Source organism: Paramormyrops kingsleyae, chromosome 13 (assembly GCF_048594095.1).
Source record: "Paramormyrops kingsleyae isolate MSU_618 chromosome 13, PKINGS_0.4, whole genome shotgun sequence".
Classification (NCBI taxonomy): Eukaryota; Metazoa; Chordata; class Actinopteri; order Osteoglossiformes; family Mormyridae; genus Paramormyrops; species Paramormyrops kingsleyae.
The window spans coordinates 22,486,355-22,511,025 of record NC_132809.1 but is presented as its reverse complement, the minus strand read 5'-3'; the positions used below and the strand labels follow the sequence as shown (position 1 = coordinate 22,511,025).

The following is a 24,671-nucleotide window of genomic DNA, read 5'->3' as shown; positions in this document are numbered from 1 at the left end:
TTATAACAGATCAAATGCAAAAAAATGATGCCTTGAATTCTACTCTACCTGGTTATTTGTAGGATACATTTTATATAACATCGGCAGAAAGCCTGCTTTTGGAGAGTCAGAGTCTATGTCCGATTCAAGCAGCTAAATATCTTAATAATACCAAATAGTTAAAGCAACGGGCCTTTTAGTTCAATGATTAAATGCAATATATGCAATATATTTCATTAAAATAAATATGACTTAATAAAATTTCTGAGCGTTTATTATTTGAGCTTAACTGTTCAAATATTAAAGGTTATGCGGCTAAACCATTCAGAGACAAAAAAAATGGTTTTATTGTTACATGGCGTAAAACCTCGTTTTTACGGGGTCGCGCGGGCACATATACCGCCATTGGCCAGCGGGAGGCGCTAGAGGACGTAGTGCTTGCCAGTCAGTCAGTCTCTGTCGATGGAAGCCTTTTAAAAAGTTTAAGCTCGCTCCTCCGGAGGGCTGGCGGTTCATTCGAGTGTCCGGAGAGTCGCTTCTTCTCCGCGAAGCTGATGGGAAGCCACTCCGGTGTCTTGTAGGGGAAGCTGCAGGGATGCGTGAGTTAAAGGGCGCTTCGGTGAGTAGCAGGTGGCGGTGATCCCCGGCTAGCGCGGTTAGCCGCTTACGCTCCGAAGCGGCTCTGTGCTAAATGCTAACGCGAAGAGTCATTAACTTTACTTCTAATTAGACAACCATAGTATGCGAGGTGGCGGCTGTGTTAAATATCGGCCTGCGTAAGCACTGCGGTATTGTTTTAAAATGAGACGTCTTGGTGGCAGTTAGCGAGAGGGCTAACTTGCATCGTCGACAAATGTGAGGAATCGGGTGACCATTGGATTACTTGTACCTGGTCGTCTAGTTAGGGACTAGGTGGTTTGTTAATTACACATTTAGTAGCCAGCAAGATAACTGGTGTAGCATATGGGAACAAAGACTATTTTCTCCAAACCAGGTACTAATACGCTTCGTCTCCAGGAAGAAGAGCAGCTGGATTCAGCAAATTTAATGTAAAACGCGAACTGGTTTAACAAGTACTAAGTTTACTGTATTGTCACTGTATGTATATATATCTTTCATATTCTGCTGCCCCGTTTGGCCTGGCTCAGATATATGCTTAAAATCACTGGTGATCTTAACTGTGTGAGTTTCATTACCCAAATGGATTTTGCCCTCGTCCTTTGCTGTTGGGTCGATGACGATGGTTAAAGGTTTTTTTTTCTGATGGTGACCATGTTAGGCTCATTAGTTTATCCATTCAGATCGTTCCCTCAGGCTCCATCCATCCATCCATGCTTCCATCCATCTGTCAGTGTATCAGTCCACTGGAAACCATCCTCAAATACACACAGCAGTATTTCGGCTGACTCACCTGCCTCTGGAAGTGACTTGAGAGATAAGTCAGCAATGCCATTCAATCAGATGGTTTAACCGCAGACCACCAATTAACCCCCCCCTCCCCCCAAGAGTCAGGTGAACCTATGTGTTTGCAAGGGAACAGCTCTTTAGCACATTTATGTACAGACTGTGCTGTTTGGCCCCTGGGAGTCCTGCTGTTAAACCCACACATGAACTGGGTCAGTGAGCACAGCTGACATGTTGCCTTTTCACACTGACTTCCTCTAATGCCACAAACAGATGGCAATGAGGGCTGTGCTTTGAAAGGCAGTATATTCATTCTCGGATGAAGCCATCAGACCTGTGCTGTTCTCCATCTCTCTGTGGCCGCCTCTTGAGCTTGGGAGCCGTATGTGCCCTCCTAATGGTGCCACAGCAAGCCTTTCTGCTTGCCATGATTTTGCTATCAGTGCTGTTTGCATGTTGTACCTGTTTTGGCACATTCGTATAAATGATCAAACTTTCTACACACAACCTAATCTGGTTGCTCTGTGGCTTTCTACATTATAGGAGTTATGGCTTTTCCATTAAGTGAGTGTTTTGAGCTGGTTCAGTAGGGTTTGTTTTGTTGCCTGTCAGTTTGTGCAGTGGAGTCATGTATTAAAGTTAATATAACAGACACTGTTTGCACAGAAATACTATGGTGTGTTTGTGGGAAGAAAAAAAGTCCCTGTGTGGTTCATAATGCCAGTATAATGTAGCCATCTAATAAGATGTTTATAGAAGTGTTTGCTTTACTGTTGTATGAATCATTGGTCTAACAAGGTTTAATTAATTGAGCATTGCACATGTTTTGGTTTAATGAGACATGGTTAAGAATAGTGTACTGTGAGTGCACCTCTGTGTATACCTGAAGGCCTACAGAGTGAATGGTGTGAGTTGACAAGTGTAAAAGGTGTGTATGAAGTTGGTGAGGAGGAGTACTTCAGTTATACACTCTACAAGGTGTGTTTGCTGTGAACAAATCTTCCTGATAATGAACACTAACCATGTAGTTTGATGCTAATTGTGAAGGATCATGGAACAATTAAGTGATTGTGTGATTTAGTAGTATAGTATTTGTAGGAAGAGACAAAGTCATCGCCAAACATTCTGAGTGGAAGAACATAAAAACTAAAATCGAGTTTTGGTCGGCAAGCACTGCAGACGCGGCTGACATGATGCGATATCTGGAGGCTTCTTGTCCGCGTTTTACAAATGTCATCCATGCCTTTGCAGTTTGACACCAGCATTCGGGCTGCCAGGTTGTGTGTCTGCTTGTTTATGAGTTATTTTACTTTGGGGATGTCAAGCAGCCCCTACGTGTCTTGCAGGATATAACCATAATCATGCCTCTTGGTGACTCAGTGTGCATCATCTCTTTTGGTTTTTCATTTGTTTTCCATTAAATAATAACCTTCAGATTGCTGCTATGTGCACTATTCTATGAATCCTTTATTGTGCTTTAGTGTATAAATTAATTGCATATGAGGAATGGTTTTGATAATGTAGTGGATGCTGAGGTTGAACGATGTGTATTATAGGTATGACTTTCCAGCGGTTGTACTAGGTATATTATCACATCCTGGCCTCAACCATTCAGAATGAGTCAAACCAGTTTACTTGTGTGGAGTTGGTGTCTGAGGCCGTTTGTCATGATGAAGGCTGTGCCAGTTTTTAGCAGGAGTGCTTGTTACTGCACCTGTGGGGTATAGATACTCAGAAATGCGTGAAAGTTACAGCTTGAGCGGTTCTGGTTTTCACAATGAATGGGGGAAAAAGTCACAAGAAGATCACAGTCTGTTTTGTTGTATGTTTAAGTGCGTTCAGATAATTCCTGTGCATTTAGGGAATTGAAAGCCAAACATACTTTTGGCCATGGGCAAAATTTCGGCTTTCATTGCCGCTGTTCTGAGGAAAGGTCATCGGTGTAGAATATCATAGAGCTGACATGAAGTAACCTCTGTACAGAAAGGAGCCATTCACTACAGTACATGGGGAAAGACCGCTTTGCCGGTGCTAAGTGAATCAGTGGTCAGCAATTGTGTCATAAATTGACTTGTAAGGAGTAGGTGAGGTTGAGGTACTGTGGTGGGAGATTGACAGCGGGGTTGTTCCTGGCTGGAGAGTGCAATGTTGGGGATTCCCGTGTGGCTGAATGCCCAACGGATTACATTTTGGTTACATGTGATGCACGTCAGTCCTGTTCATGGTCCCTTGTAATAATTTTACAATGCTGCTGCCTTTAACATTTAATTTGTTTGTTTTTTGTCAGGGAAAGTCTTTGAGTTGGTTTGAAGGTTTATCTGTAAGGACGGTCACAGGCATTTGGCTTTGGGAAGCTGTACTGAGAGTCCACCATGGTAGAGAGAAATGTTGCTCACCCCAATGTGAGGGACCACTGTTGTGTCAGTCTGCATCCACCTCCAGTTAATTAGCTGATTAAGATGTGTCTGAGCAGGGAAATCTGCAGACTGTGTTGCAGACTGGCTCTCCAGGACCAGAATTGGGGAACTATGTCTTGCATGTTAGACTTTATTTCCCCCAACCTAAAATTTTGGAAGCTATCTTCTCCTACAATTTTTCACCTAGAAATTCCTTTCTATCTCTCAAATGTTCTACTTATTAATGAGAAGTGTGCTTGTATTTTTTCCTTCTGATATTCCACCTGCATCCCTGTTTTTCATCCCCGTTTCTGCCAAATTTTTCCCATAGATTTGTATGGGAATTTTTCAAGCTGCTCCCATTCAGTCAATCTTTGTCATAAACCCGCTACACTTGCTGAAGACATCCAATGTGCAGTTCAAAAATATTCAACCAACTTTCATCCATTTTAACCCTCCTCTATCCCTTTTTAGTCCCTCTATTTTCCTCCGGTTGACTTAAATTCATTTTTAAATGCTTCAGAAGTCCTATGCTTTAAATGCTATAATATGTTTGCTACATTTTGTTACTTAACATAAATGCACCAGTATTTTTCTCTATTCTTTTTCTTTCTTTTGGTGGGCTAATGGTTTGTAATGGTAGTGTAATAATAGGCCATATGGTGGTCTAATGATCTGTAATGCTAATGTTAAGTCGTAGTAACAGTACTGCTAATGCTTGCTAATTGTAATGCTGCCGTTCATGCTAGCATTAGAGGTAGCATTCATGTTAGCATTAGCACTAATATTGTTTTTGTTCATACTAGTGTAAGTGCTAATATTTATGTTAATGTTTATGCTAATGCTAATACAACTGTTTGTGCTGGCATTACCGCTAATGTTAATGGTCATGGTATGGCTAATGCTAACCTTCCTACTATACTCTATTTCTTTTCTATTTTATTCTTTCATTCATCCTGCCATATAAATCTATTGATTTTATTACTCATGGTTTTAAAGCTGCAAGCTACAGTCAGACTTTGTATATAGACTCAACAGCTGATTATAAGCACTAAACAAGCACTTAGCTGCTGAAGCGAAGCAGAAATATTTGTCATTTCTTCATCCCTTCTCAGTGTCTTTCTACTTTGATGAGCATAGCAAACACAATTTTTTTTTCTGGAAATGCCTTTTGTCGATATTTGACTTTTTTTTTCCTTCCCAAAATTTTAGCACCAATCTCCTCCTACAGTTTTTCACCTATGATGCATGCTGGTATAGCTGTGATGAACCAAGCCATACCAGAGCTATACCGCAAAGAATCTGTTCTACATTGTAAATTATGCGAGCCGTACCAGACCTGTACTTGTTCTGACATGAAAGTATGAATAAATCAAAAACGTGACTAAACCAAGCTGGCTTTGTCATCACAATCTGATTGGCCAAAATGCACAGAGATACCGGTGATCTGTTTCGATATGCATGGATTATCTCAAGGAAAAAAAGAGCACATTCTACTAATAATGAATAACATATAGTATTGCCCAAAAAAAGTACTAGAGAATGGCTGAACGAAATGGATTTATAATTCAAATTTACACAAGCTAGCGCTTATTGTGCTAGCATTAGATGCTAACATAACACAGCGATTCTCACTGACGTGCCAGTGTATTTTTTTTATTTTTATTTTATTAGAAAATTTAACTGCTCTAATTTTCTGTACATAAACTGCAAAGGCAAAAAAAAAAAAAACTTCATTCCTATTTTAATACTGCACTGTTCTTGTCTTGGTGTCTGTGTGTCATTGTGCAGTCGTAATGTGAGCAATCTCCTCTGGGATTAATAGTCTTCTGATTTTGAGTGGAAATTAGCACATAGTAAATCACGATGTACCCCATGTGAACAGTAACTAAACATCTCTTTGGTTTTGGCGCTCGCCAACCCTGGCACATCTTTACTGAGCCAACCCTTAAGTGGAAAATTGAAGCGAGTTGGAACCACACCAAAACTAATGTGTCTTTGCGGTATGGGTCGAGTACGGCCTGGTTCCTGTATGCCAATGGAAAAGCACCACTAGAAACTCCATTTCACCACTTAAATATTCCATTCCTTAAAGAGAAATGTGCTTGTATTTTTCTTTTTGATGCTTCATAACTCCCAATGCTATAACCACTATACAGGCACTCCCTGGGTTAAGAACATCCGACTTACGTATAGCTCATACTTACAGCCGGCTTGTACTTACGAATGGACTGCCATAAATGCCATAATTTTAAGTCTGGGTTAAATATAATGGTTCATAATAATCGGCACATGCACTACATTGGGACACTTGTGAAAACATGGCATGGCTTCAGCGATTCATCACCTAGAGGTATAGTACCATATGTAGTTACCAGTGTTGGGGTAACTAGTTACATGTAACAGCGTTAGTAATTAAATTACAAAATTAATGTAATCTGTTACGCCTTACTTGAAGGGGGCACAAATAATGTAATTATGCTATTATATATTTATTAATTAACAACAAAATAATTCTTACTTACATACTTGGTTACATTCTGATCATTAATGAATTGTGAAATCTTTTACCTCAAGCACTTAGTGTATTTGTTACATCTTAATTCTGTAAACTTTTCTGAGCTACAGTAGAAACTATGTACTGAAGGAACAAATAATTGAATAAATAGATGAACATTTGTTCGTCATTAATGAACCATGATGCATCTTTTCTCTTAAGTAGCTACTATGTTTGTTCATGACTAGTACTTCAGTAGTAACTGAGTTACTACTCAGCATTTGTGCCCTCTAAAGTATTACCAAAATTTGTAATTAAAGGGGCTGCATCCAAATATATATTTCTTTCCTATAAAAAGCTTATATATACACAGTATAATTCATTTTGTTGCTTTGTATCTTTTCGCCATGCAGAAATGATTTCTTGTGGCTATGGCCGTGCGATATCATATCGATATTATATGGTGCATGCGCGGTAATCACCAGGGTTTCAGATCAAAGGCGAAGCATTTGGCCGGTCGCCAGCTTTTTGATACTATACAGACATTAATTTACACCCAATATTTGGGAAGCAGATTAGTAGTACAGCTAAAATATTAATGAGATGCGTTTTGTGGCACCCAAAACTTAGTAATCTTTATTAAATTTGGTTAGCGGAGCAAACCACATCATGCTGTTTTGGTATACTATGTTTGGTATACTTTAGTGTGATTTGCACTGAAGTGGCGGTGAAGAAAGGAACAGCTCAGCAGCCACGATATCTCTTTAAAAGAGGAGATCTTGTGGATAAACAAGGCAAAAAGATGTTGGTGGTGTGGCGGTACTTTTTACAGCTTAAAGTCTGACACGTTTATTAATCATAAGGATATGTCGAATGCCTCTGTTTTAGTACTAATACTATTAATCTGCTTAACAAATATTGGGTATAAATAAACGTCCGTGTAGTAGCAAAAAGCTGGCATTCGGCCAAATGTTTTGCCTGTCATCTGAAGCCCTTATGGTGGTCTAATAGTCAGTAATGTTGGTGTAATAGCAGTCCAGTGGTGGTCCAATGGTCAATATAGTGTTCTGATGGGTTGTGATGGTGATGACTGCTTGTAGACAGAGGTCAGTGGTGGTGGACTAATGGTCTGTAATATTAATGTTAATAGTTGTAGTATTGGTACTGCTGATGCTAGCAATAATGCTAATCCTACCATTCGTGCTAGTTTCGGTGATAATGGTAATGTTCATGCTAGCATTAGTCCTAATTATTATGTTAACATTATGCTAATATGAATGTATGTGCTAGCATTACTGCTACGTTAACTGTCGTGGTAACTGATGCTAACCTCCCTACTATCATCTATTTCACCCTTTTATGCTTTCATTCATCCCTCCTTCCTTCCATATAAATCCATTGATTTATTACTCTCATGTACAGCTGAACGATTTATGTAATTAAAATCAAAATAGCATTTTTATACAGCACAATTAGCAAATCGCAAAGGCTGCAATTTAGGATATGCATTATGCAGCACTGACCCAGGGTTTAACATTGTTGTGTGATTATTTTTCAAATTCATACCATCCTAATGTGTGACAGTCATTCTCACCAATCAGAAGTGCCATGCTCCTCGCGCGAGTCATGCTCACCAATCAGAAGTGCCCCAAGGCAACTGTGTATACGCCCACAAACAGCAAACACGTGAAACCCAATGAAGACATTACATTTGGGGTGAGAAAAATATTGATTCTGCTGCTGAGCTGTAAGTGAATTACCTATGTATTTCTTGGTCAGAGATTGTTTACAGAAAGGTTCTATTTTTAGGCGTCAAAGCAGCGTTAGCTGCTGGATCCATATTGTCATCTTTTCTTACTGGAATTTGTTTTATTTTTATTATTATTACTTAATTTAAACAATGACATAAACTGTGACTATGTTAATTGTTTTATATTTGATTGTTCTCTGCTAATTAAACCCTTGTGTACATGGGACATTCAGGAAACGCAGTAAGGGGAAATGGTTAAAAAAAAAAAGCGGTCAAGCAGCATTTAAAATGTGCATGTAAAAATACAGTCAGGTTATGTTCCAGTTGCTAACACGGGACTTTTTTTTTTTTAGCAAATAAATGACCTTGAAACAATCATTTTAAGCTATTTTGCGTTCAGTTTATAGTAAATTGTATGTAGAGTATGTGGCATAATCTGGGAACAGCATCCACACCGAATCGTATGACCGTCGTCATCATATAATGATGCAAAAAGTTCAGTTTGTTTAGAAATTGTTCTTAGTGTTCAGGAATGGGGTATTCAATAGAAGTTTGCACAGTTACAGTTACCTATGGCTTGAGGTTTAAATATGTAGGTCTTTATGCTGGGTTACTAAAGACCCGAGTTATGTATACAAGGATTAGAAAAAGTAATAAATACAGATTGGTAGCAATTTATATCTTTCAGTTGTCACCCTTGCTTTAGAATATAGACCAGTTAATATTTTGATGGTATCTAATGTGGTAATGCTGCAGTCATATTTATTACACAGCGAATAATGAACTGAGTCTTGGCTTTAAAAAAAAAATTACATCGCAAATCAAATCACAATCGCAGTATCTGTCAGAAATATTGTGATTATATATTTTCCCAAAATCATTCAGGCCTACTCTCATGATTTTAAAGCCACAACAATCAAACCTTTTATATAGACTCAACAGCTGATTAAAACAACTAAGCAAGCACTCAAATGCTGAAGCAAATATTTGTCACTCCTGTCACCCTTCCTTTCTCAGTGTCTGTTATACACTCACCTAAAGGATTATTAGGAACACCTGTTCAATTTCTCATTAATGCAATTATCTAATCAACCAATCACATGGCAGTTGCTTCAATGCATTTAGGGGTGTGGTCCTGGTCAAGACAATCTCCTGAACTCCAAACTGAATGTCAGAATGGGAAAGAAAGGTGATTTAAGCAACTTTGAGCGTGGCATGGTTGTTGGTGCCAGATGGGCTGGTCTGAGTATTTCACAATCTGCTCAGTTACTGGGACTTTCACGCACAACCATTTCTAGGGTTTACAAAAAATGGTGTGCAAAGGGAAAAACATCCAGTATGTGGCAGTCCTGTGGGCGAAAATGGCTTGTTGATGCTAGAGGTCAGAGGAGAATGGGCCGACTGATTCAAGCTGATAGAAGAGCAACTTTGACTGAAATAACCACTCGTTACAACCGAGGTATGCAGCAAAGCATTTGTGAAGCCACAACACGCACAACCTTGAGGCGGATGGGCTACAACAGCAGAAGACCCCACCGGGTACCACTCATCTCCACTACAAATAGGAAAAAGAGGCTACAATTTACACAAGCTCACCAAAATTGGACAGTTGAAGACTGGAAAAATGTTGCCTGGTCTGATGAGTCTCGATTTCTGTTGAGACATTCAAATGGAGTCAGAATTTGGCGTAAACAGAATGAGAACATGGATCCATCATGCCTTGTTATCACTGTGCAGGCTGGTGGTGGTGGTGTAATGGTGTGGGGGATGTTTTCTTGGCACACTTTAGGCCCCTTAGTGCCAATTGGGCATCGTTTAAATGCCACGGCCTACCTGAGCATTGTTTCTGACCATGTCCATCCCTTTATGACCACCATGTACCCATCCTCTGATGGCTACTTCCAGCAGGATAATGCACCATGTCACAAAGCTCAAATCATTTCAAATTGGTTTCTTGAACATGACAATGAGTTCACTGTACTAAAATGGCCCCCACAGTCACCAGATCTCAACCCAATAGAGCATCTTTGGGATGTGGTGGAACGGGAGCTTCGTGCCCTGGATGTGCATCCCACAAATCTCCATCAACTGCAAGATGCTATCCTATCAATATGGGCCAACATTTCTAAAGAATGCTTTCAGCACCTTGTTGAATCAATGCCCCGTAGAATTAAGGCGAAAGGGGGTCAAACACCGTATTAGTATGGTGTTCCTAATAATCCTTTAGGTGAGTGTATATCTGTTATATATCTCACAGCAGTTATATATTTTCTTTCTAGTTTTTCATAAAAAATAATGAATTCACTAAAAATAAGAGCAGAGTATGTGAGCTCACTTGAGGTCTACAGATGAGGTGCATCCCAGAACCTGAGGTCTTTTGACTGTTCTCCCAGCTTCTGGCGGTTCTTACTGCCTGCCGTCACAGCTAGGTTGTTGTCAGAATAGATTTTGGGGGGGGTTAGCATTTCCTATTACGGTGGACCCCACATCCCATCTTCGCTGTTTAGCACCAGATCAGCAACCATGAAATGATGCCTTCCAGTAGGGCAAAGCGGGCAATGATGGAGCACCATGAGTACTGGGAGGCTTCCAGTGTGGGTAACTGAAGTCGCTTTTGATAGCGAAGCCCACACCAAGCCTCCTTGGTGCCAGATCCCAATCGACATCTGTCTGCAGTGCAGTTTAGAAACAAAAAAACCCTGCAGACTTGTTTTCTGGAGAGACTCTTGGTTTGTTTTTGTCAGTCATGGTCAACAATATGTTGGCTGTTTTTATAAATAACCTTCTCTTGGGACAGGATACAGAGAAGCAACATCCTCTCACACCAGCAGGCTCGCATGGAGGCTTTTCTCTCTGTTTTTTGGGTTTATAAATAATTTCTCCTGTGATAAGCTGTATTAGGGAATCTTCCTTAGGTTGAACTTTTCCATGGGAAGAAAGGGTCTGTGTCCACAGGCCTCCCAGGATACATGGGGCACTTCCTGCAAGTGTTGCATTTTAGACTGAAGTCTTGTGAACCTAAATACAGATGTTTTATTAGCAGATGTACAGATGTGAATGTAAGTTTTCCTATATGCTTGCATTGAGTTTTGAATTTGCATTCAGATCTGTGTAACGCATTCTGTATAATTACAGAATAATAATTTCAGTGGGGTGTTTATTTATTTTTTTCCCTTTGTTCAGAATGTGAGCCCTTGGTGGCTCTGCTGCTCTCAGACAAAAACAGTAGTATCCCAGAATGCCCTCTGATGCCGTTTCTGTAGCTGCCCTTCACTGTCTCCGCCCTCGCCTGTTTCTGGGTTCCTGTTAAGGCCTCCTTAGTGCTGGAGTGGGGACGTGACAGCGCCCCTTATGTTTGAAAATGGCTCCTTTTCCTGTTTTCTTTAAAAAGGAAAATACATTGCATGTGTAATCGCTGTCTGGTGCGCCTGCTTGCTGGCTTGCAGTGCTCAAGTCTTTTTGTATTTTTTGCTTAAAGAACAGAACCACTTTGGAAATGTCGAATTATACCATGTTTGATTGGCTAAACAGGCCGGATCGCTCAGCCTTCGTGATGCAGCATGTTAGATGTGTCATTCCTTTATAACGCCCATCCCCAAGCTCACACGCAGGAGTCGGGGTGAAACGAGTTGCCCTTTTGTTTTTTTTCTGTATTACCTTTATGCTTTGCTAAGAGTCCCCAGACCTACATGCACTCACTTGCCCGTCGTTCAGTACGGCACTTAAAACAGACCTGAACGGGTCCCAGACAAGAAGAGCAGGTGTTGCTGATGGGCGTCAGTCAGAGTGCTGGTGTTTACAGGACCTGGGAATAGAGCATTTGGGCTGCAGAGGTGGCCCCGCTGTGACACCGTCTGACCCTCTGTCCATATCGATTACCAGCATACCCGTTCGGATCCAGTCAGGGCCGGTCCGGTCCATTCGTCTTGTCAGTTGTGCTTCCTTTCATGGTTTTTTTTTTTTTTTTTTCCTCCACTCATTTATTTCCACAGAAACACGCCAGTCTTTCAGAACATGCCGGTTTTCCATTTTCCTTTTCAGCGCCTTCCTTTCTAGCTGCTCTTTGCTCTGTCTCTCTCTCTCTCTCTCTCTCTCTCTCCCTCCCTCCTTTTTTCTCTTTGGCTGCTTTTCACTCCTGTCTTTCTCTCATTGTTTTCCCACCCCCCTCCTGGGACTCCATTTCTTCTCTTCCTCTATTCAGGTCTTTTTTTATTCTCCTCTCTGAATAGTGGTGGCTCTTTAAAGGGGAGGAAAGGCAGGCGCTCGGACGCTTCCTGCCTGCTTCCCGCGTGGCGATGCTGGAGCGCCCCCCCCCCCCCCCCCCCCGGGCCTTCGTGAGCAGCTCCCTCCTGTCTCCCGTGATGCTGGTATTCTCTCCCACTGGATGGACGGGTGTCTGTGTGCTCGTGGGCTGAAGATCACACCGGCTAAGTCACTCATGGCCAGGGCTGGTCTGACAAGCTCTTCCCATCACCTCTGTCCCCACCTTTGCTGGGACAGCCGGTCCTAAATGGGAGGAACTCAAATATGAGACAAGAAGGTGACTGCCTTGTTCTTGTGGCCACTATTAAAAGTTAGGGCTGTAACAGTACCTTGATCCATAGATGGAAATCATTGAACTCCCAGTATTGATGCTGAGGCATTGAATTTACTGCATAAATGGAACCATATCTGCAAATATTTGTCATCCCGTAATATTTTGCAAGCCTGTTGTCGTGCTTCAGAATTGGGTTAAATGGCATCATAAGGAACGCCATCGTATTGCTGGAAGGCTCCAGCATCAGTGGTCTCTGGGTCAGGGATGGGAGTCTTTGGGGGATACTGGCTGTATGGGGCAGAGAGAGAAACTTTCTTTGGGGAAGTAAAGCAAGAAACAGTGTGATGGAATGGCAGCTTGAAGGGGAAAGAGAGGTGAAGGACATGAAAGTGGGGGAGATAAAAGCTGGGGAGGGGAGGGCCTGGGATAGAGCAGCAGGAAGGAAGGCAGAGATGAAAGCCAAATGAGAAAGATAAGAACGGAGTGAGAGAGGCAGAGAGGGAAACGGAGGGAGGGAGAGATAGATGGAGCAGAGAGGGGAGTAACCATGGAAACAGGAGGAGGGTACAAAGGAAGAGAGACAAAGGATTTTTATTTAAGAGAATGAAACTTGGTGGGGAAAGTGATTGGGTTAGGGTTAAAAGAAAGTGATTGGGACTAAAATTCATAACTGGGACGTAGGGTGGAGGATGGAACCACTGTTTGTGGGGATTCTGAATCGTTCCGGGTCCTTCCCTAGACCCCGTATTGTGCAGAGGGCCTGCGAGGTGTGGGGGTGTGTGTGGGGGTGGTTCGCCTGGATGCCAAGCCCAGGTGAGGGGCTGTAGATGGAGGGAGTTTGTGTACAAAATGCGCTGCCTAGTGCTTGAGCGTGACGCTGCACTGGGGGCGGAGCTTGTGAAGCGCCACCATTACTAATAAACCCTCTGTCATCCTGATGGGCGATTTAAGATCGAAGCACAACAATGAGACATTACTCACACTGAGTGTAAAGGTTACACCACAGAATATGGGCCTTTGAGTTCATAAGGAAGTCGCAATCGTGGTGCGCTGCACCTCAAGGTCAGCTGATTGAGGGGGGGGGCTGGAACGGGGAGGAACGGCTATATCGTGAGGTGCAGGAGGAGTTTGGTAGCTGTGACGCCGACCGGTGGGACGCGGCAGTACAACATTCTGACTGGTGAGTGCGTGCTGTCGCGTGATGAACAATCGCGGGCCGCCCCTGCCTTCGCGTGTAAGTGAGCAAGGCCTTTCCCTGCTACACACACATCTGCCTACTTTGTCATACGATTGGCTTGAAATGTATTTCCCCTGACAAACGGAGTATTTTTAGAAGGGGATCAAACGCTGACGGTGTTAAAGTGGTCAGAGCTCTTGGTGCCGGGAGCCGGCGTCTGCCTGTTGGTTCGACGGGGTCCCAGCGGGGGATGTGCTCGGCGCGCTGTGCATGGAGGCAGGCCTGCCTCTGATCGGCACTGCGCGCTGTGTCAGGCTGCAGGCGCGCCGCCGTCTTGCTGGTCCCGGCTGAAGCTTCAGCTGGTGGTAATTGTGAAGGATCCACGACGGCGGCTGAGTTAAACGCCCGCCGTTGCCACGCTCTCCCACATGCACATCACTCCTCTCTGCCGTGTCTTTCTTTTTCTCACGGTGCTCCTTGTGTCCCTTCTGGGCTCTCACTCACTGTCCATCCCTGGTTCCTTCCTTCTCTCATTCTTTTCTTGCACCGCCATTCCTCCTTCACCCCCCCATCTCTCATTTCTCTCACAGCACTGCCTCAGTTCCTGCCCCCCCCGCTCTATGCTCCTCTCCTCCCTCGTCTATCTCTCTCTTTATGCTCTCTCCCTTCCTCTTGCTCTCTCTTAGTGGGTTTTCCCCCCTGCCACCGTGGGCGTCTTGCTCCCAATAATCCGCCTGCCAATTTGGGACCCCCTTCACTGAATGGAGAGGGGTTATCTTTTATTTAGGGTGGCGGGCCCGTCAGTCCGTGCCTGTCCGCGGGTGTGAGGCTCACATGGGTGTTTCTATAGGCCATTCAAACCGTTTGTCTGCCTCGTCTGATTTCGGTTTCATTTCAGCATCCACTGGTCTTGCCGGTTGAGCGGGGGCCGCACCTGGCGGGGTCGTGTGAAGGGTGAGGCCTTCAGCGGGGCTCACGTGATAGAGCAGGCGTTTGAACCCTGTGCGGCCTGTCTGCCCGCATGGTGAAGCCGCTGTGTTTTCTCTCCTCCTTCCCTCGTGCCCTGCGGGGGGTGGCCGCGTAATCAGGCCAGTTATTGCTTCTAATTGTCCCTGGAGCCCTCGGGCCCAATGGACCACAGCATGCCGGAGCCCAGCCAACTGGGTTCCTGCCGGTGCCCCTGCAGGGTGGCGTCACGGCTGTGTTAGGTGCTGGGGGTGTGTGTTTAAACTAACGATGTCCCTGAATTACTCTTATCACCTCCATCACGTGCCTGTGTTGTCATGCCCGCATTCTCACGGCGCACTGAGCCGCTCATGTCCGCTGGACCGCGGCGGGCTGGGGTTTGCAGGGACCACACTCGGGCATGCTCCCCTGAGTACCTGGTGAGTACTCCTGCCCGGCCGTGTCTGGGGCTCACTGGGGTGGGAGGTGTAAGTGTGAGAGTTGTGTAGCTTCTCACCCAGCCGCCCCATTTTGTTTTTGCATACTCCTGTCTTTCCCACACAGGGCTCCTCTCTCCCTCTCTCTCCCTCTCTCTCCCTCTCTCTGGCCTCTTGTTGATTTAGTTCCTCTCTTTGCCGTTATTTCATCCTCTGCTATCTCTCCACTTTTTGTTTTCTTTCCCCCATCTTCCTGATATTACTCCCCCCTCCCCCCCGCCCCCCCCACCCGTCCTGCTCACATTGTTTACTCATTTAGCATCGCACCTCCACCCACCCACCGTAAGACTGAAGGTGTTCTGCGGTGACTGCTGGGGGTGTATGCCCCTGCGTGCCCAGCTGGGGGGTCGCTGGCTGGGGGGGGGGCCACTGATGACCGAGGGTCCTGCTGTGTGGACACGGCGTCCTTCACTGCTTCATTTCTCCATGGCTGTTTTTCCTGTTTCTCTCTCCCTCTGTCTCTCTGCCTGCCCCCCCCCCCATCTCTCCATCTCTCTCTATGCCTCCCTCTCTTTCTCTCTCTCCACCCCCCACCCCCCCCCCCCCCCCGGTCATAGACGCTTCTCTTTTCTCACTCCACCATGTCCCCCTCCCATCTCTCCCTCTCTCCCCCTGCTTTTGCCTGCCCTCCCCTTTCTCTCTTTCAGTACATTCTTTCTTGCTCACTTCCCTCCATCCTTTTTCCCCTCCCCCAGCCCTATCTCTCTCCCCCTTCTTTCTTTCTCTCCCTCCCTCTCCTCTTCTTCCTTTCTGACCTCCTCCTTTCTTGTGTTCACTCTCCCTCCCCCATTCTCTCCCTTCCTCTCTTCCTCCTTTTCTGCTGCATTCTCTCTTCCCTCCCCCTCATTTCTCTCCCTCCCTTTTGCGCTCTCTCTCTCTCTCTCTCTCTCTCTCTCTCTCTCTACACTGTTTTCCTTTGTCACTCATTCCCAGTGTGAGGCTTGCTCGCCCCCCCCTCTAGCTGGGCCAGGCTGGCCGGCAGACGGGTGCATGTCCATCCACGGGCTGGAAGACACCTTCAGCCTGCACACCAGCTCCCTCAAACTTATGAAGTTATGTTGCCTTCGCTGTCAGCGTGTGCATCGGGGGGGGGGGGGTGCCCAGGGAGGGGTCGTCCCAACTTTCCAGCCACACGTCCAGAACCCCTATGAGAGGAAAAATTTGACTGAAGTGCATGTGTGGTAGGGGACATGGGATTGTACATGCGACTGGGGTCTGTGTCTGTGTGGGGAAGTAATGCACTGTGTGTGTGTGTGTGTGTGTGTGTCTGTGTGGGGAAGTAATGCACTGTGTGTGTGTGTGTGTGTGTGTGTGTGTGTGTGTCTGTGTGGGGAAGTAATGCACTGTGTGTGTGTGTGTGTGTGTGTGTGTGTGAGAGAGAGAGAGAGGAACACACACGCACTGGGAGTGATGTATTGAGTGATACTGGGCTGTGTGTGTGTGTGTGTGTGGGGGGGGGGGGGGGCTTGATCGTAGACTTTGTGTGTGAAAGGAGCGGTGCAGTCAGTAGTGATAACGGCAGCAGTAGGGGGAGGCGGGGCTATTTGGACCGCCCCCTTCCCCCCCTCACCCACTGACATAAATAGGGGCTGGATTTTTTTGCAGTGCCCATTTCTCCTGAAGGATGATATCCCTGAAACACCTGAAACAGGGCAGCAGAGACAGCGTGGTGAGTTTGCGCTGCTTTGGCCGTAGCTGTGTTTACCGCTCTCTTCCAGGTGCGAGGATGCCGGCTGCCCGCCCGCCTGCCTGCTTAAAGGGCCGGCGCACGCTCTCTCTCTCGCGCTCTCTCTCCCTCTCACCCTCGCTTGCTCTCCCTCTCTTTGCACGGGGAGTGAAGAGGCTGCGGGCTGCGCTGGGTCTGTTCCTGATGTGACTGTGGCTACTTTCACGTGCTGTTTCTCTCTCTGCTCCTTTGTCAGATCTTTTGCTTTCTTTTGGACATTTTTATTTGCTCTCGTAACATTAGTCTAATTTTTTTTGTCTTTCCTTTTGAGAATTTTACCTCTTCCCACTTTCCGTCACCCTTTTCTCTGTATTTTTTGCCATTTATCTTTTGGTCTTTTCATTTTATCCGCCTTTCATTTTGTTGCTGTTTTTCTCTTTCTCTCTCTCTCTCTCTCTCCCTTCCTCCCTCCCCTCCCCTCTCACCCTCCCTGCCCCCTCCTTCTTCCTTTCTCTCTCGGTCTCTCACTCGCTCACATGCTTTTGCTCTCTCTTGCTCTCTCTCTCTCTCCTTCCCTCCCTCCTCTCTTTCCCTCCCTGCCCCCTCTGCCTCCCTTTCCTTTCTCTCTCTCCTTTTTTTTTTCCTTTCGCTCAGTCATTCCGTGTCTGTTAAATTCACTCATGAATGATATGAAGTATCTAGGAATGCTGGTCCCGTCAGTCAGTCAGTCCGTCAGTCAGCCATTCTGTCTGTCTGTGACTCTCCCACCCAAGTCTCCTGTGCACCAGTGTCTGCCTCACCATGTTTAGCTGCAGTCTCTGTCCTTTGACTCAGCTGTCTCCTCGATTTCTCCCAAAAGTCTTTGCGTACGTACAGTTTGTGTCAGCCAGGGGTAACTGGGTGCTCTTGTGGCCTCTCTGGGCCTTCAGAGATCGGTGTCACAGGGTCGGAGTCCAGCCGGCTCTCCAGCGGGCCCTTCTCTAGCCCTGCACTCTCCCTCTCAGCACGAGTGTGGCGGCCATGCGACTCCCAGCTGAAAGACCCCAGTCCGGTGTCTGGCAGCTCAGCCCCTTCTTCAGGGGTGATAGGTGTCAGGCGCTGTCACGCTGTCTGCTCCCCCCGCCGCTGGGGGAAGTGACAGCCCCTCTGTTAATTATGATTTTGGAGCTGGGCTGGAGCAGACGAGCTGCCTGTCCCGGAAGAGAAAATTCACGCGAGATTGAGATGTTTAGCATGTGGGGGGGCTGTAGAGTAGTTTTTTTTTCTTTATTATTAGGCCAGCAGAGGGGGCTGTAAGTATATGGGCAACAGATGCACATTCACCAGTGTCTGTGATTTTAGAAAAACACTTGTTGGTTCCTGTAGGACGGCCTGGCTGGAGGAATGTGGCATTCCTGGTGGGTGTTTCTGAAGCTTGTTTGGGGGGTCACGAGCGAGCCGGTCCTGACGACGTGTCTGTTTCTGCAGGAGGAAGAGAAAGGGCAGCAGGTGCGATGCTGTGCTGAGGCGATGGACGGCCAGGTGGACGCAGCCACGCAGACGGACCCAGTGGTGGTGCTGTCGCTGGCCCAGGCCGCCGTACTAGGCCTCATCTCCCAGAACGATGTGTTCGGCGCCACCATTGCACCGAATGGCTTCTACACGGGCGAGGCAAAGGAGGGCACCGGGTTCGAGTGCAGTGAGCAACTCATTGGGGCCAACGGGGACTACCTGGTGGAGGAAGGGAGCGGGCCAGGGACATCCTGCACGAAGGCCGGGGCCAAGTTGACAGGGCCCGCAGATGGGGCCCCTAAGGTGGTAACTCAGGTGAAGGACGAGGCAGTGGAGGATGCCTCACCCTCCTGCGAGCACGTGCCTGGCGGCCACGTCCCTCGGGAGGGCGTGCGGCTGGTGGACCCCAGCACCTACCGAGTCACCCCCAAGGAGGAGCCACCCGGAAACTGCTGCCCTGACTGCCAGAGGGAGGTGAGAAGGCAGAAGGTGGGTGAGGAGCCAGAGGCGGAGCACACTGAAGGGGGCCCCAAGAGCCCCCCCAAGCCGGGCGAGGAGGCGGACAGCCCCAGAACGAGCCACTACTTCGAGGCTGGGGAGGTAGGCTATGAGGCTGCCACCCCAGGGGGCTTGGAGGAGGCTGGACGGGAGGCAACCTGGGCCGAGGCGGAAGATGCCGAGGGCCAGCGGGCACGGCGCCCCCAGATGGACCGGCTAGATGTGAACGTGCAGATCGACGAGTCGTACTGCGTGGATGTGGGCGAGGGTCTCCGGCGCTGGAAGTGCCGGCTGTGCGACAAGTCCTACACCTCCAAGTACAACCTGGTGACGCACATCCTGGGCCACAACGGCGTCAAGCCACACGGCTGCCCGCACTGCGGCAAGCTCTTCAAGCAGCCGAGCCACCTGCAGACTCACCTGCTGACGCACCAGGGTGCGCGGCCGCACCGCTGCGCCGTCTGCCAGAGGGCCTTCACCCAGACCAGCCACCTGAAGCGTCACATGCTGCAGCACAGCGACATCAAGCCATACAGCTGCCGCTACTGCGCGCGCGGCTTCGCTTACCCCAGCGAGCTGCGGGCGCATGAGGCCAAGCACGGCGGCGGCCGGCGCCACGTCTGCCCCGAGTGCGGCCTGGAACTGCCCAGTCACGCCCACCTGAAGCGGCACCGGGCCGCCCACCAGGAGGCCGCTGCCCACCAGTGCCCGCACTGCCGGAGGGCCTTTGCCTACCGCAGCCAGCTGCAGAGCCACCTGGCCAAGCACCAGAACGCCCGGCCCTTCGGCTGCCACGAGTGCGGCATGGAGTTCGCCCAGGTGCACCACCTCAAGCAACACGCACTCACGCACAAGGTATGGGCCTGCCGGGGGGAGGGGGCAGTGGGGAGGGGCGGGACGACCACCCAAAGATGCGGGACATGGCACGACAGGGTGGAAGTCCGTGCGGCATCTGAGCCCACAGACCACATGTGCATGTTGTGCCCCGGCTGGGTGAATATCTCGGTTCCTTGTTTGTGGTTAGCGACCACCGTCATTCGTCCTCATGCTCCGTTCCCTGGCTGATGCCTGTAACCTTCCAGTCGAACACTAGGTGGGGCTACAGTGACAGGCTGCTGAGGAGAGAAGCCAACCCATCTCCTGCTCCTTAAGAGTACCAGTGTGGGGCGTGATCCTGCACTCTGTGCTTCGTGCATTTTAGATGTAGCAAGATGCTTACTGCCTACACCATCGAGTCATGTCAATTACTTTTGCCGGCGGGTTTTACTTTGCAGAGCAGTTTATATGAGTTGCATTCTGGAAACGTGTATGTGTTCAAATTTTGTATTAGGGTGATTTGTATTAAGATGTATAGTTATATTTTTTTAAATTGTGTATTTTACGTATTTACGTAGACCTATTTAGTACTCCCGGTTTATACAGCTGCATGGATCCACTGGATCAACATCAGTACCTTGCTGTAGGGCACAGCGGCTCCCCCTCCTGGTACAGAATCACTTAACGGCCTGTGTGTTTAGTCTCTGTGTCTCGTCTCCTTCCTCAGGGGATGAAAGAGTTCCGATGTGACGTGTGCTCGCGCGAGTTCACGCTCTCCGCCAACCTGAAGAGGCACATGCTGATCCACACCAGCGTGCGGCCCTACCAGTGCCACGTCTGCTTCAAGACCTTCGTCCAGAAGCAGACGCTCAAGACCCACATGATCGTCCACCTGCCTGTCAAGCCCTTTAAGTGCAAGGTGGTGGGACCCTCGATACATGATTTAGCTCTGGGCAGCCATCTAGTGGCAGCCCTGTGTTTTGGATTGAATGTTTGTAATATTCCATCTTAAGAAAGTCTATACGTCCTCTTGTGCCTTTTTTGGGTGAGTAATTTGAACTGGTCATTGAAGGCATGTAAGGCAGCCTGGATTTGAGCTGCTGTTGTGGCCCCACAGGTCTGCGCAAAGTCCTTCAACCGCATGTACAACCTACTAGGCCACATGCATCTCCATGCAGGCAGCAAGCCCTTCAAATGCCCCTACTGCTCCAGCAAGTTCAACCTGAAGGGGAACCTCAGCAGGCATATGAAAGTCAAACATGGCATCATGGACGCTTCTCCAGAGGGCCAAGGTACGTGCTGGTGCTGCTGGGCAGCTGCTCCCAGAACTCAGAACCCAGGACTGTCCAGTATGTCCTGGAGGGAGAGTACAGATTCAGTCCCAGTAGGCCCCTGAACCGTCTAATTATCTAATAAACTCATTGTCTAGGTTAAATGTATCCTGCTGCTTCTCTCCAGGTACAGTAATTAGAGCAGGAGAATCTTCTGAACTTGCTCCCCCGGGCTGTAACCAAATATCCGCTCCCTAACACCCTTTCTATACACAATGTATTTTATGTATGACTCACCTGAATCTGTATTACAGTTTCTTACTGAGGAACAGAAGGTTGACTTGTTCAGACAGATTCTCCTGTTCTTCAGATGGTTCCTTAGCTTTCTGGAATGGACCCCTGGGGGACCAGAGTTCATATCTGAACATTTTAGTATTTAACATGAAGTGATTTAGTTCTGGAGTGGCGTGGTGGTGGCAGTGGTTAGCACTCTTGGCCCAGTGGTGGCAGTGCTTAGCACCGTCGGCCCGGAGGTGGCAGTGGTTAGTACCCTTGGCCCGGTGGTGGCAGTGGTTAGCACCCTTGGCCCGGTGGTGGCAGTGGTTAGTACCCTTGGCCCGGTGGTGGCAGTGGTTACCTCTGGGACCAGGATTTGAGTCCCTGCCAGTGGTGTCTGTGTTTGCTGTTTGCATGCTCTCCTTATGTCGCTGTGGGGTTTCTTCTGGGGACTCCAGTTTCCCCCCACAGTCCAAAAACATGCTGAGGTTTATCGAAGTTGCTGGATTGCCCATAGATATGCATGTGTGAGTGAATGGTGTGTGTGAGTGTGCCTTGCGATGGTCTGGCGCCCCATCCTGGGTTGTTCCCCGCCTTGCACCCGTGGCCTCCGAGATCGGCTCTGGACCCTCCCTCTGAGTAGGACAAGCGGTTACAGAAAATGGATGGATAGGTGATTCAATTCTATCATCATATTCCTTAATCTGGAAATGGGTGTGACTTTTGTAGCCTTACTAATGTCCCAACAGCAGATCATATAAGGTATTTATTGAAATACATGTCATTTCAATCTTCATGTACATACTTGGCCAACTTGGGATACTATCTGTCTTGAAAGTAGTTGTTTTACCAGATAAACATAATACTCTTATTTTTCAGTGGAATATTATAATAAAATGTTCTAGAAGCACTTCTGAGCAAAAAAGCATACATACAGCCCAGAGGTATTATATAATATTACTTCAGTAAAGATGATCACGCTGTATAAAGGTGCCAGACAGACTGTAGCAACTTTGGGGATAGAACAGTGAAGCAAACAGGTCAGACTCACCTTGGGGAGTGTATGAGTGCTGGGGGGGGGGGCTTACTGCAGCCTGCGAGGCTCACAGCCAAACGCTGCGATGTCGTCCCTCAGATCCCCTCCCTGACATGGACGCCCAGGACGACTACGAGGAGGAGAATTTTGACTTCCCTGAGAGGGAGACCCTGGAGAGCCACAGCGGCCCAGCCGTCAGCAAGCTGTCTGAGGAGCACCTGCGCGACATGGACTACTACTCGTTCAGTAAGGAGGGCGAGCACTATGGCACCGTGTGAGCCGGCCAGCGGGGAGGGCGCTGGCAGTCCGCGTCAGGGCTGCGTGGCGGCAGCGGTCACCGGGCGAGCTGGGAAGCCGCAGGAGATGAACGTGAGAACGTCCTCGACTCAAATGACTTGCGGAACAGGGAAGGAGTTTCCAGCTTGGGGGAATCTCACATGCTCTTCCGGCAAGGCTGAACTCGTCTCATTTGGCCCAGCAGAGAAGTTTCTTTTCTCTCTCTTTTTCCTCCTCCTTTCTTCTGTGTGTTAAGCAGTCACCAGGAAGAGCCAAGCTTGTGAAATGGGGCAGGGGGTGTACCTAGGTGCTAGAAGCTTCGTAGATGGAGCAGGAGTGGTGAACTCAACGTGAAGTTAGTTTATCCACGGAGCTTGACTCCCCCATCCCCCCCACCCCCAATGACTGCTAATGGCTAAGAACCTGCTGCTGATGTGGGAATAGGGGGCCACTACTGAGTCATGGGTAACCTCCCCCCCCCCTTTAGGGCTCCATAATTTGTTGGTGCCTGGAGCATTTATGAGGTCCTGCTGAATAAGCTGCACTTTCTCATAGAATCGGTGATCCTCCCTGTCCTCCTGTCATCATATTGCACACCTCCATCCATCGCTGCCGCTCAGGATAGCGGTTCTGCACACGTCAAAAGTGTGACTGAAGCCACGTTTGTGGGTGAGCGTGTGAGCCCTGTTAGCCCGTGAGCCCGTTAGCTTAATCCCCCAGATGGAAGCACGTCTGATTGGGAGAAAACGGACCGGCTTCCCATGCACAGAGGCTGGTGTCCCCACACTCGACCGACACGTTGCTGCATGGAGGCTCGTGTTCCACAGTTCCGGAGATTATTAGATGCTTTAATGTTTGAGTTGTGCCGTTAATAGTTGGAGGTACTCAGTTGTGAAATCTATCTCCATTCCTACTGTTTGGATCCTGTCAGTATCTGACGTCCCTGATAATTTCAAGAATACAGATGGGGGGGGGCGCTTTTTTTTTTTCTCTCTCTCTTCCCACCTGGATTTTCAGTTGAAGTTTGATTGTAATGTTTGTAATAACCTCTAATACCAAAAAGGAGAAAGTTTTGCACGTACCAGAAGGACATGTTAAGGAATATTTGTGTTTCGACTGTGAATGGCAGTTTGCCAAGCAAACGTCTGTTCGAGGCTAACCATACGGATAAATACTTATAAGGAGCGTCCCTTCTCTCAGCACTGAGGGGGCCCTAGCTGAGTAAGGGCGTGGAGCTCACAGCCACCCCCCAAGTGAAGCAGATTAAGATTCTTCTGCTCATCGTGATGCAGCCTGCTAACTGCTCATCTGAGGGGTTGTGACAACCCACCCACCCCATTCTGCCAGTGTCTGAACATCACAGCGTGACTGAGGTGATTCTAACTCTCCAGCTCCTGTTTTCTCATATACCGTGGTCCCCCGGATCTGGAATGTAAATGATGTCATTATATGAAGCTTGTGGAAACTCGCCTTGGGCACTGGCTGCTCTGCCTGCTGTCACACACCACTGACACCTCCGGTCGCTGCGTCCTGTCACCAAGCGTTACCTCAGCTCCGGGGCCTGGCCGTAAGGCCGGCTGGCCCCCGCGGACCAAAGAAACCTGACTGCTGCAGAGCTCATGCCAAAGGCTGTTAGCTGCACTGTGTCTGCTCACACTGGGAGAATGAGACCCTCTCATCACAGGTGGCTCTTTACGCATGTATACAACTAACCAAAGAGTTCTGCCAGTCCGGTTGAGTTGTGTATATTAAAAAACAAGACAGATTACGGCTGTGCTGTTTACCTGTGAACACTACTGAAGGCCCTGCTCCTCTCTGAGGGGTTCCTGCTCCAGCCAGGGACCCCCCCCCCCAGCCAAAAGCTAACTGCAAAAACAGCCAGTCCCCATCCAGGCTGCTCCTCCTGGTTCCAGCCTATGCGTCAAGGGGGCAAGAAGTCAAATTATCATCACACCCCTGCCCTTTTTTATATTCTGTACGCCTGCCAGTCAGAATCCACCCCCCACCCCCCATACTTCTGGGCCAGCACTGTTGAACACCAAGTCGGACTTGTGACAGTTCTGTTGCACAGTGATGTGAATATACTACGAATAGTTACTTGTACCACGTTGTGAACCTGACAACACTGTAAATAATACATTTATTTGCCTTTCAACACT

At 47.7% G+C, this 24,671-nt stretch overlaps 1 protein-coding gene across 2 annotated transcripts; it reads left to right on the top strand.

Moving 5' to 3' along the window:
* The first annotated feature begins 405 nt into the window (after positions 1 to 405).
* LOC111845731 (uncharacterized) lies at positions 406 to 24,667 on the top strand. Of its 2 annotated transcripts, XM_023815356.2 has the most exons (6): positions 406 to 598; positions 16,788 to 16,851; positions 18,316 to 19,692; positions 20,381 to 20,572; positions 20,771 to 20,945; positions 22,336 to 24,667. In XM_023815356.2, exons 2-6 carry the CDS (start codon positions 16,807 to 16,809, stop codon positions 22,512 to 22,514), a joined length of 1,968 nt encoding a protein of 655 aa, XP_023671124.1. In that variant the 5' UTR covers positions 406 to 598; positions 16,788 to 16,806; the 3' UTR covers positions 22,515 to 24,667. The 2 variants fall into 2 exon arrangements, with proteins under 2 accessions (XP_023671124.1, XP_023671125.1); XM_023815357.2 differs by lacking the exon at positions 16,788 to 16,851.
* Positions 24,668 to 24,671: the final 4 nt, after the last annotated feature.

Bases quoted from the DNA above. Each gene is read 5' to 3' on its own strand.
- LOC111845731 (XM_023815356.2), top strand. From the start codon at position 16,807: ATGATATCCCTGAAACACCTGAAACAGGGCAGCAGAGACAGCGTG. The intron at 16,852-18,315 runs GTGAGTTTGCGC...CTGTTTCTGCAG, and splicing joins AGGGCAGCAGAGACAGCGTG to GAGGAAGAGAAAGGGCAGCA. The intron at 20,946-22,335 runs GTACGTGCTGGT...GTCGTCCCTCAG, and splicing joins CGCTTCTCCAGAGGGCCAAG to ATCCCCTCCCTGACATGGAC.